The sequence below is a fragment of the Monodon monoceros genome, unplaced genomic scaffold (assembly GCF_005190385.1).
Source record: "Monodon monoceros isolate NGI ecotype Baffin Bay Population unplaced genomic scaffold, NGI_Narwhal_1 Super_Scaffold_16, whole genome shotgun sequence".
NCBI lineage: Eukaryota > Metazoa > Chordata > Mammalia > Artiodactyla > Monodontidae > Monodon > Monodon monoceros.
In genome coordinates, this window is record NW_021703772.1 from 69,354,413 (window position 1) to 69,367,115 (window position 12,703).

Genomic DNA, 12,703 nt, shown 5'->3' on the forward strand with positions numbered 1-12,703 from the left:
ACAGGATCCCTTCTTTCTCATGGTTGAATAATATTCCATTGTATATGTATACCAGAATTCCTTATCCACTCACCTGCTGATGGACACTTAGGTTGTTTCCATATTTTGGCTATTGTGAATAATGCTGCAATGAACATGGGAGTGCAGATATCTCTTTGATATCCCGTCTTCATTTCCTTTGGATATGAGCCAGAAGTGGGATTGCTGAATTCAAGCTTTTTTAAAGGTTGTCTTCTGTTCTCATAATTATCTTCCTGGTCATTTTTTTCTATTTTTCTTGAGTGTCTTTTTTTTTTTTTCCTACTTGTCCTTCTTAGTGTCTTTACTTTTCTTTCATGTTTTAAGGTTTGGATTCTTCTTTTTTTAAAAAAAATATTATCCTTGTCTACTGATGCTTGGTTTTTGTAGCAGACATAAGAATGAGTGAAGAATGGAGAGACCCTGTTATGCAGGTGGGACTTGTCAGCTGGTGGGTTTTGTTTAAGGATAAGAGGTCAGGGAGCCCTTGAGCCGGAGGACTGAATTTACTTTGTTGCACTGACTCCCAACTGGCTCCTCTGGTACTCCACAACAGTAGTTTAGTATCTCTTAAAATTTAATCTTTTGTTTTTTGCCTGGGGTAAATGCTCAGCTGCAGACTGTTTTGCATCCAGAGATGAAGAGTCCGTATATGGATATCTAACTAGCCTCCTTTTTTCCAGCACCATTTCTCTCTCTTACCCTCAGTGGTAAATGCCATTTCAATTCTGGAACTGTTCCATGCAAGTTTCTTTCTAGATGTGTCCCAGGCAGTTGCTATTTCTGCTCTGCTTTATCCACTGGTGATACTCTCTCCATCTCTCCATTGTTACATGCCTTATCCTTTTCTTCCTTTTGCAATCAGTTTAATGGTGTTTCAGAAGGCAGAGAAATTGATGTACATGTTCATTCTACCAGTTTGATCTGGGAATCTCTCCAAATCTTTTATAAAGAGCTTAGAATGTGAGTCAGTGTATTTCTTCCCCCTCCACAAGTATTGCCATAATTTGAGGTAAATTAAGTTCCCAGATACACATCTCAAATGATTCCCTTGCCTCTCACTGTTTTGACAACTATTTATATCTCTAGGTACCTTCCCTTCTTTCCTCTTCCTCAGTCACTACTTCTGGATCCACACCCTAGACCTTGTCAGCACTTTGAACTGAAATCTTAAACTGAAACCTGCTCCTTTCTGGTAACAACTTCTTTACTTCCTATTCTATCACTGGCCTCATCAAGATATCCAGCTTATTAGCCCATCTAATATCTTCCTTCTGCTTTACCTCCTCCTAGATCCAGTCTCGATTACACATTCCATCACTATACCTATATATACCCTCTTGGCAGTAACTTAAACATGGACCAATCAAATCGTGTTATAGAATAAGACTGTTTGGGTTCATGTGCCATTGCTACTGCCCACATTGCTCATGAACACATAGTCATAAGCTATATGACTGTGAGGGAGTTACTTAAATTTTCTGTGCATCCATGTCCTTATGTTTCAAATGAAGATCATAATGGTACTAATGTTCTGAAGATGAAATGAGAGAGTACAGGTACCGGGCTTAGAAAAATGTCAGGATTAATAAAAGTGTTCAGTAAGCATTAGCTATTAGCTCTACTCTAAAATACTAGTGAAGTAGCAGTGTCTTTAATAAGTTTTATCAAAGTATATAAAACACTTACACATTCAATTTAAACTATTTAATATGATCAAGCCTATTGATTAACTACTTCTAAGGAAATGTAATATTTGCATTTTTATTTTTTTAAATTTATTTATTTTATTTTATTTATTTTTGGCCGTGTTGGGTCTTCATTGCTGCATGCAGGCTTTCTCTAGTTGCGGCGAAGGGGGGCTACTCTTCGTTGTGGTGCACAGGCTTCTTACTGTGGTGGCTTCTCTTGTTGTGGAGCACAGGCTCTAGGCACGCAGGCTTCAGTAGTTGCAGCACACGGACTCAGTAGTTGCGGCTTGCGGGCTCTAGAGTGCAGGCTCAGTAGTTGTTGCACACGGGCTTAGTTGTTGCGCGGCTTGTGGGATCTTCCTGGACCTGGTCTCGAACCCATGTCCCCTGCATTGGCAGGCAGATTCTTAACAAGTGAGCCACCAGGGAAGTCCAATATTTGCGTTTTCAAACTACATCAAAACACCCAAAGAAACACGTTGTTTCCGTACTGTTTCTTTTCTAATCCAACTTGACTGTTAACTCTCTGGGCCACTAAGGAGACCTTGCCCTAATTATTAGAGGATAATAAACCACTGGCATCTAATTATAACATCTATTAAGAAAGTAGGTATCAATTACAAACTAGGAGGCATGTTGCTTCATATTCTCCCTCTTGTAACAACTGGGGTTTTAGAAAATAAATCAGATTCAAAAGTAGTTTAAGCTGTATCATTTTTCATTGATGCTGTTATGTCATGTCTTCCAGATCAATAACTATGGGATAGTTACTATGAGCTTTGACAATCTTAGCTCTTCTTTTTATTATTATTATTATTAGTTATTTATTTATTTAGGTTGTGCCAGGTCTTAGTTGTGGGTTGTGCGGTCCTCAGTTGTGGCATGCTAACTCTTAGTTGCAGCAGGCATGTGGGATCTAGTTCCCTGACCAGGGATTGAACCAGCATCCCCTGCATTGGGAGGCAGATTCTTAACCACTGTGCCACCAGGGAAGTCCCAATCTTAGCTTTTCTTGACTTAGGTCTCAAATATCTTTGATGTTGGATATTCTGATGAATCCCTTAATTTAAACAAGTCCCTGGAGGAAGACCTTCTAACACCAGGTACTATATAACTACTGCTGTGATTATCAGACCTCAATTCTAACAAAACTCTAACCAAGTGAACATTTTGGACACAGTCCCTGCAGAGTAAGACTGTGGTCTTTTGAGTCATGTGTAACAATGTCCTCTGAAGATGTGAGATTACGCATATTTTAGCTGTAATTATTTTACCATCACCCCCTCAAGATGTGTTTCAAAAGAAAATCAATGAGATGTTAATTAAAAATTTTATTTATTTATTTTAAAAAACATATTTATTACTTTGGAATCAGCTTCAGGAATTATCATAAAGAAGCAATATAACATAGTAACATTGGTTCCTGTTGGAATCTTGGGCAAGTTACCTAATTTTTCAGGGCTCCGTTTCCTAATCATTAAAGTGAGTTTTGGTATGAGTTAAATGAAATGTATTAAAACACTTTGTATAAAACAGTTGACAGGAAATTTTTACCAAATCTGAGGAATCAAATGGGCAGGCATGGCCTTCTTTGGAGCAAATTTTTATTTTAGAGTATCACTCAACCTTAATTAATCTATTTTAGCTTTTGGTTAATGAATGCATGTCTTTTTATCTCCCTACCCCCAATTAAAAACACAACATCCTTATTTATGCTTTCAGCATCATCTTAACCTTCACACTGTAGGAATATATAGTTGAATGTGCTTTCTCGGAAAACATCTAAATCAAAATCATTTTTGGCAGACACACAGTGGCTATTACTAAATAGTTCTAGAAAGCTCTCTTAGCAAGCTAAGGATTTATGTTATAGTTAACTTATCCAGTGGGCTTACTAAAATGCAGTCATATTCTAAATTAAGCCTTATACGGTCCATCTCTGGAAAAAGCTCACTTGAGCCTCTACTATCCTAATTCTTGCTCTTAATTGTTTACAGGCCAAAGTCATACTTTCTATTTCTGGAGGAATGAATAGATCCAGAGTTGCTTTCTGAGAAAAGTCCCAGTCTTGGCAAAAATAGGACTTGAATTAAGGATCACAAACATGAGCCATGTTTACTTTCTGTCTCTCCTTCTGAGTCCGTGCAGCAGTCAACAAACCCAGAAAAGTAGGTTCTTTTCTACTAAGCACAAACTTAGATTCAGGCTCATTCTCAGTAAGAGCTCCAGAGAGGGAAAAGAAACAAATATGTAAGGACTTACTTGCCAAGCTTGTAGAAGAATGTAAGCTTCCTGAAGATGCACACTGTGGCTTACTCATATTTGTTTTCCCAACAAAAATGTTGACTAGATATTAACTAACTGTATAAAATAAGAATAGTAGTCAGTTTCCTCAATGTTTAAAAAAATGTTAGTATAAGCTTTTTCATTTTGACTCTAAAAGGAAAAAAAGTCAGTGAAGATGTTATAATATTAAAAGAATCTAAATTTTTTTGTGGGAGTACTTGTTTGGATGAAAATTAGAGCATTTACACATTATCTCAAAGAGATGGACATTTACAGTTCTGTTATAAGCAATGTATCCCTAACTCATGGAATCAGATGGAAAAAATCTTGACATCTTTATTTCTGCAGTCAGTCTCATTTTTCTTGAAACCATTCAAACCAGTCAGAATTTTCCAGAAGTTGCAGTTTGAATCACCCAACCATCCAAGGAAAAAACAAACAAAACTAAAGAAATGTGTTTTAGCCTATAATTTTCCTTCTCACTAACAGTTTCAATTTAAATTTCTCCCTCTTAAAGCACCCTGATTTCTCCTTAGATCCTGTCAGAATGATTTTCTTGCAGACACCCACACTTGACTGCAGTCCTAAGTGGTACTCAGACCAGTCACACACATCAGTGCATTTTTAAATGCTAAAGCCAAGAGTAACCATTTTAATCATGCCCTAATCATTTATTATAGTCAGTTTCTCTTCAGGATGTAAAGTCATGGGAATAATTCACTAAAAAGTACTTGCGGACTTTGAGGCTTTGGCAGACTGGGACAGAACTTCTGAGAACACGTTGTGTGAATTTTCCAAAGAAGGCAATCAGTCCAAGAGGACCCACATGGGAGCAGTCCATTTGGGACCTGGCTGGTGACTTTTATCTTGCATTTGAGGATCTCACAATCACACGGAGATGCCTACAAGCGTATAGCATAACTTGGATGTTTATCTTAATGCTTGCTTCAGTTTGTAAAGAGCTGACCCCATCAACTGGAAAGGAAGGAGGGGCTCCTCTCTAACTCAGGGTGGTTACATCTCTCTGCCAGTAAGTGCTTAATGACTCATTTTCCTCAACAGAATTTTCATAAGGCTGGAATTCAGGGAGGGATGTCTGGAGAATGTCTAAGAGGAAGTTCATAAGCCACCATCCTGCTCTTTGCTGGAGAAAGCCTCCCATGGTAATCAGACCAGTTGAATAAAGCAAACAGCAAAAGATTTCAGGAACATTTCCTCATTACTTTTCATGAAAAATCCATGAAAGCTCACCATGAAGTTTGTTTTAGTCAGGTTGAGACCATTACAAATGTCCAAAGAAGAAAACCATTAGTGGAAGAACTAAAAGACAGTAGGTTAACAACCGTATGTATGTGGAACAACAGAATCTATCCAAATGAATTGCATTGAACCAGCCGATATACTCCAAGAAACTGGTGTGTGTGTGTGTGTGTGTGTGTGTGTGCATGTGTATGTGTGTGTTTTAATTCAGACCACCATTTTACTGATGTCAAGTGGACCGATTGCTTTGGATTTATGTAAATTTATCCAAAATGAAATTGTACATACAACTTACTTCTCTTCTCAAATGCTTTTTTATTTATTTTAAAGGCTTTATAATTACTAACTGTTCTCCTCTCTCAGAAGCTATTCTGAGAGGGAAGCAAAAATATCACTTTTGCAAAGCCATTTTCATTCTTTCAAAGGTCTGCTGGTAAATTATTCTTACTGATCTTTCCATCTTTCTGGCCTGTGCATACACACCTAACCCATCCTAAATTTCACCAGATGGCATTTTATTTCTTTAAAGTAAAGCAGTCGTGGGTTTAGACAGTTGAATTTTTAAACTTCTGTATTTACTGAAAGTGCATATGGTGCTATATGGACAAAGAAATTGTGCTGAAAGAAAAACATTTCTGTCTGCAGTACCTCATAATCTCCCAGAGGAAGCAAAGAAATTGCAGTAATGTGGTGTCTTTCTCACAAAATCTTATGTGACTTTAATTTTCTCCCTCTGCTAAAAATGAGAGATATATGTGTACTGTACACACCTGGAATTTATATTATTTTAAATTCTTCTTTTGGTTGCAAATAGAAAGGTTATCCAAAACCCAATGACTTGCCAATGTGATCTGTAAGTGATTTCTAGAAGAAAATGAAACAGAAACCTAAACTTGTAAAAAATAATTAAAAAAAAAAAACTTCTGTGTGGCAACGTAAGCAGATGTTGGTGTAGAATTTACAAGGATGAGAATGCTATAAAACCTCCCTTGAGCCACTCACAGTTCATTTCAAGGCCAAGAACGCCCCCAAAATCTGTTTCTGATTTTACAGAAATCTTTTGAAATTTGGCACGGTATTCAAAAGTCTGTGGAAAGAAAAAAAAAACCCTTGCCCTAGCTTCGGCTTCCAACTACGAAGACAGACTTACTTCTTTCAACGGTTTTCACAGATCCGGTGACCCACGCTCTGAAGTCAGAATTAGCTAACTTTCAAAAACATCTGGAAAAAATGAAGGTTAGTATATGCAGCCTCAGATACTTGCTAAAGCATGGGGGCTGGCTGAGTTGAGCGCAATCAGAGTTTTCTATCGTTTAGAAGGTGAGGATTTGTACATAAGTATGTACTTCCTGGAGTGGGTTGGGATTGGGAAATTTGTTCTAAATATACTGTAGAAACATTTCTCCTTGCAGAGCTGGAAGAATTCCAGCAATTATAGCCAGATCAGTGGAAGACAATCAAAAGCTTTATGGGGAGGGAGAAAGAGGATTTAGGTGTAAACAAAAGCTTGCCAATTCTACTATTTAGCAGAAACCATTTATATGTCTAATTTTCTTTATTTTATGTAGACATGGTTAAAAATTGTACTTGGAGTTGCCACTTCTGCTGTGCTTGCCTTATTGGTGATGTGCATTGTCTTACGTCCTTCAAGAGGTAAGAATTTTCTCTAATTTGCTCTGTCTGCCTAGAATACTTCGGAAAATGCACTAGTGCTTGGTCACAAGTGATCGAACATTTCCTAAGTGCTTATTTTCCAAAGTAAATCTGTTATTTCTAAGAAGACTTATAAGCTCCCAGATATGTTGTTGAGCAACCAGAAATACTGAGGAATTTAAGGCATGGGTAGGAAGAGGTTTCCAGTATTATTTCAGCAATAGAAAAACCTGAGTGCTCTTCTATATCACCCCTACATCTCTGCAAAGTATGTGCTAAATTCCAAGCTTTGACAGGCCTTTAGAGACAATATTTTTAACTAACATTGCTTTCGTTATTGGATTGCCTCATGGAAAGTAAAGATGAGTAAGAATGGAAAAGTTAAAACAGAACCTATGGAAATTTTTATTATGAGTCTTTCCAAAAATTTAGGGAGGCAGTCAAGAATAGAGATCTCGAGAATAGCTGCATAGAAAAAGTGAAATTGTTGTTCTAGATGCAGTAGCCAAGAAAATCAAGTTAGAAGACTAAATATTATTAAGCAAGCGTTATGTTTAGTTATAAATTTATCCTTTTTAGAAAAGCTTAGATTAAGATTGATCTCACCTTGCTAAAACTTGGGAGACTGATGTTGGGGGCTAGTTTGGATTTAAATTAAGACTCTGTCTATAAATATTTCAGTGATATTAGAGAAATAGATTTTTATGAAACTCTGAAAAGAAGCTCAAGTTCTAAACAGGAAAAATGTACAATAATAACAGGTCTTCTGCCTTGGGGTCCAGGGAAAGGAAAAAAGTTTGTATCAGCAAATATTAAAATCTTATGATAGCTAAAGTGGAAAATATCTTTGGTTAAAAGCTAACTGACAGTAAAGGAAGATCAATGACAAGCCTTTAGCTAAAGAAAGTATGAGTCCTGAATGATTTGTTGCTTTAAAAAATGAAATATAGGAAAATATTTTGAAAAATTCAAAATGCTCATGGGATTTTCACAGAATTACAAAATGAAGAGGTTAACCAATAAAACGAAGGCAATGTTCCTGTATCTTCAGTGTTGATTTTCAGTCCTCATTCCTCTCTGCTAGCACAAGATTATTCTGAGGCTGTTGAGATAGCCTGAGTTCACATTTTTTATATTTTTTCAATTTAAAATTATTTTCAGACTGGTGTCTTTCCTCGTTTGGGGGCCATATTTTCCTCACATCAGCAATTGTCAGGTAGTAAGTTAGTTCCTATTGGCCCTTTGGATGTTAATACATTCAAAATTAGTTCCTGAATTTTAAAGAAAACTCCCCAATACTTGAAATGGACACTTTGCTCCATCAGAAACAAATGTTCTGAGAACAAAAGTGTGTGGATTTTATGGTGAGCCTGCACCTTGTCTACAGGCAAGGATGGGTTGCATTTGCACTTTGGAATTATAGAGTCATAATTTCTAATAAGAAATATACTACAGTTATAGTATATAACTATACACGTTCATAGATATTTGTCTAATTATATATAATCCCAATCCTTACCCTCTGCCCAAGTTTAACATAGATATATGTTATAATCTACATATATTATAAAAGTCCTATGTTCTTTATAAGCTAATTTTCTGTTTCAACCAACAGGAGATTCTCAGAGCAAAGTAATTTTCAGATAGAGTGAAATAATCAGTTTAAGCTTCCGATGATATTTTATTTATTTATTTATTATAAGTTTTTTTGAAGTAATTTAATATTTTATTTATTTATTTATTTTGGGCTGCATTGGGTTTTCTTTGCTGCGCGTGGGCTTTCTCTAGTTTTGGTGAGCGGGGGCTACTCTTCGTTGCGTTGCACAGGCTTCTCATTGCGGCAGTTTCTCTTGTTGCAGAGCACGGGCTCTAGGCGCGCGGGCTTCAGTAGTTGTGGCATGTGGGCTCAGTAGTTGTGGCACGCGGGCTCAGTAGTTGTGGTGCACGGGCTTAGTTGCTCCACGGTATGTGGGATCTTTCCGGACCAGGGCTTGAACCCGTGTCCCCTGAATTGGCAGGCGGATTCTTAACCACTGCACCGCCAGGGAAGTCCCAGATGAAATTTTAGTACTCTTTCAGCAACAGAAAATCATAAAAAAGCTGAGAACTATTTTCTTCCATAATACCATTCTTTTTCTATTCTAAATTTGCTGAAGAACTTATCAGAATGTCACTTAAGTAAATTGTACAGGGGACTATTCATTTATCTACTTTCCTGAGCAGGACCGGGGTTGAGACTCTTCTTGCCTTGAGTCAGTGGTCCAGGCAGCCCTGATGTGAAGTGTGCCCTGATGACTTCCCTCTTTTCTCCTCACACCCTGCTCCTCAGCCATCCCCAGTGTGGAACTTCAGGTCCAGTTCTCAGTCTCACATCTGCCCAGTGGCTGGTGAGGGAGGATCTGAGGTGGCAAGGCAGGAGAAGGGAAGGAGAAAGAGGAAGGAAGAATGGAAAAATCAGAGCCAAACAAGCTTCTCTTTAGCCTTCTTTTCACACTTCATCAGAAATCCGATTACCTCACAATTGCCTTAAGTGCCCTCGTATTCCTAACCCAGGATTTATGCGCCAGCATTAAGAACAGTCTTCCTTTGAGAAACTTAAGGACCCCCTTATGAAACACTCATTCATTTATTTATATAATAACAAATGAAGTCCCACTAGTTAGTCCCACTCAACTAATTGAGTTCCACCTGCCCATCATTGTGCTAGTTGGGGAAACAAAGATACTGCGATTTAGACTTTCCTCTGAAAGCACGGTAAGCACCCAGTATGGATGCTCAGTCATCACCACGAATATGAGATCAGGAGTTCACTTAGACCACTGGCTCACTTAAACCACTGAGTGTAAGTGAAAGAAGAAGAAAGGGGCTTTTCCAAGGAGGGAGCAGGTCCCAGGAACACCAATCTCAGGATTAAAAGAGCTTTGGAGGAATTAGGTAGGATTTTAGGAACAAATAGGGCATGGAATGGTGAAATGAGAAAGATTCGTTTAGCTCACTCACATAATAATAAAAATAACAGAAAACTTTGTTTGAGACTGCCAAGTTTTCCTTTTTTTATTTTCACCGAATGGGAAACACATATGAGTTTCCACCCCTTAGACCCAGGCCGTCCTCCTTGGCCTCAGCCTACTCCTTCAACCGATTCCCTTTCTTTTCTCCTGTCTCTATTTTTTCTCTTGAGATTCTTCTTCCCAAGCATCACTCCTCTTCCTGTGTAAAGATGCAACCAAACCAAGAGTGGAAACTAAGCTCCTCGCCTTTTCCTCATTTTCGCCAACTCCAAGGATAAATACATAACTTTTTGTTTCAAGAGATATACAGAGGTGAAAAGACAAAAACCAAACAAACAAAAAGCTAGAATTGGAAAGTAACAGAAGCTACAGAATTTTGCAAGTAAATTCTCTATGGCGTTGCTTCATGATTAATAGTTTCTGAATTCCTGGACCTTTGTGAAAGGAATTGTGGGAGCTATCTGCACTTTTCTTGATTTCTGTCGAGCATAGAGTTCCCTACATGGTGATAAGCAAACACTCAATAAACACTAACTATTTTTTCTAACATTTCTAACATTTTGTAGCAGCTTAATAAATGGTAGCTACCATTTTATTGTGCTCTCCATCCTAGCACACAAAGATGGCAACTAGGCCTTCTGTGTGATGTATTTTAATTTCAATAATGCTCTTCTTAAGTCTGAGAGTAGGGAGTACTTATCCCTGGGCAGCATCCCTGTTCCTATCCCCCACCTCCTTGGATCAAAAACAAATATTTTTTCAGAAATTTTGTGTGCAAGGCCCTCATAAAGGATATTGGCAGCTCTGAGGCAAAAGCAAGATTGAAGAAAGGAAGAGATATGATAAAGGAAGCTGAGGTGGGTGAGGATGCAGAATAAGACTGAGTGAGAGAGAAAGAAGAGGGAGATTATGTAGTGTGGAGAAATCCAAGTTCTCCTGGGCAGGGAGGACCTCTAGTACCTGCTGTGAAAGGAGAACCATCATTAGCCTAGCCTCAGATCTCCCTGAAGTCCTCCTGTCTACCTTTGCACACTTTTTCTTTTATTGTTTTTTTTTGTTGTTGGTGGTGGTGGTGGTTTTGGCCTGCAGTGTTTTATACAAGTTTGTATTAGTTGTCAACTTTTTAAAATCGGAAGATTTCACATAGAAATGTACATTTTGGGCTTCTTTTTAAATATTAGATCTGGCAACATTGGGCCCAAGATAATAGTCGGCTGAGAAGCAGTTGTCTTTAGATTGACAGTGAGTTCTCCAGTTTGCTACATACCCCAATAGAAAATAGAAAATACTTTCTATTTTATTTACACAAGGTACCATATTCACTTACAACATCTGCTTGACTCCTATAAACACTTGGATTTTTAACCTTTGGACTGAAGAAGCTATAGTATTCTTCCTGAGATTAAAAATAGCAATCTACTGAATATGAAAAAACAGAGATTAGCATCCATAGTTATCCATTATCCACAATACCCAGTCCACTGTGCTCCTGGATACTTTGGTTATTTGTTCAACGAATTATTTATTGAGCGCCTTCTAACTACCAAGCACAGGTATAAGGCATGAATGACAAGGTCTCTGGCCTTAGGAAAGGACAATCTGATAATAAACAAGTAAATAAGTGAATTAATAGAGTATTTCAAATTCGTAAAAGTGCTACAGAAAGCAACTGGAGTGGAGGCTGTGTTAGACATCTAGGGCTGCCATGACAAAATATCACAGACTGGGTGGCTTAAACAACAGATATTTATATTCTCACAGTTCTGGAGGCTGGAAGTCCATGATCAAGGTATAGTCAGCTTTAGTTTTTCTGGAGGCTTCTCTCCTTGGCTTGTAGATGGATGCCTTCTTGTTTTGTCCTCATATGGCTTTTCCTCTGTGCATGTGCGCTCCTGGTGTCTCTTCCTCTTCCAATAAGGGCACCACCAGTTCTATCAGATTAGGGCTCCACCATTATGGTCTTACATAATCTTAATTACCTTGTTAAAGGACTTATCTACAAATACAGTTCCATTGAGGGTTAGAGTTTCAATTTATGTATTTTGGGGGGACACAATTCAGTTCATAACAGAAGTGGTCAAGGAAGGCTTCTCTGAGATTATATTTGAGCCAAGACCTTAAGGACGGAAGGACGCAAGCTGGGGGCTAGACCCTCAATGCAGAGGGAAAAGCAGATACAAAGGCTCTGAAGCAGGAAAGTATATTTGGGAAGTTCAAGGAATCAAAAGGAAAGTGATAGCTGTGAGGCCAAAATTATGTAAACAAATGAACACAGGAAAATACATATATACATATGTACTTATGACTGTACACACACATATAAAATTTATAGTGATTGCTTACTTAGGTAAGTAATACCTTATATAATTTATTTCAGAAGATATCTGAAGTCACAGATGATTTAGACAGAATATAAATCAATATTTTATAAGAATAAATATCATTTAGAATGTCTATATTTTAGGCAGAAAACCATTGTTACTATTATTATCATTATTGTTACTATTACTACTATTATAACCGCAACAACCACTTTTCATAAAATAAGATGTTTGTGAGACCAAATTGTCATCAAAGGAGATGTGAATATGTTTTTAAGGCTTAAAATTTTCCCAGTATCAACATTCAGAACTGTGAAACAGATTCCCTCAAATATCTTAAGAGTTTTAAGCTTATTTATTCACTGTTCTTTTGGAGGAAATATGGGGAAGTCTAAAGTGCTGAGGAAAAGTTTCAGAAAGTTCATGGACATAACAGAGCTTTTGAGTTGAGTGTAAACACATC

General features: G+C 37.6%; 1 protein-coding gene across 1 annotated transcript in view; it reads left to right on the forward strand.

Moving 5' to 3' along the window:
- Positions 1-6,183: 6,183 nt before the first annotated feature.
- FAP (fibroblast activation protein alpha) overlaps positions 6,184-12,703 on the forward strand; it is a 71,271-nt gene continuing 64,751 nt past the window's right edge. The window contains exons 1-2 of the mRNA XM_029225403.1: positions 6,184-6,491; positions 6,824-6,908. Of these exons, the coding sequence (XP_029081236.1) occupies positions 6,486-6,491; positions 6,824-6,908 (91 nt within the window). The 5' untranslated portion in view covers positions 6,184-6,485. The remainder of the gene's footprint in view (positions 6,492-6,823; positions 6,909-12,703) is intronic.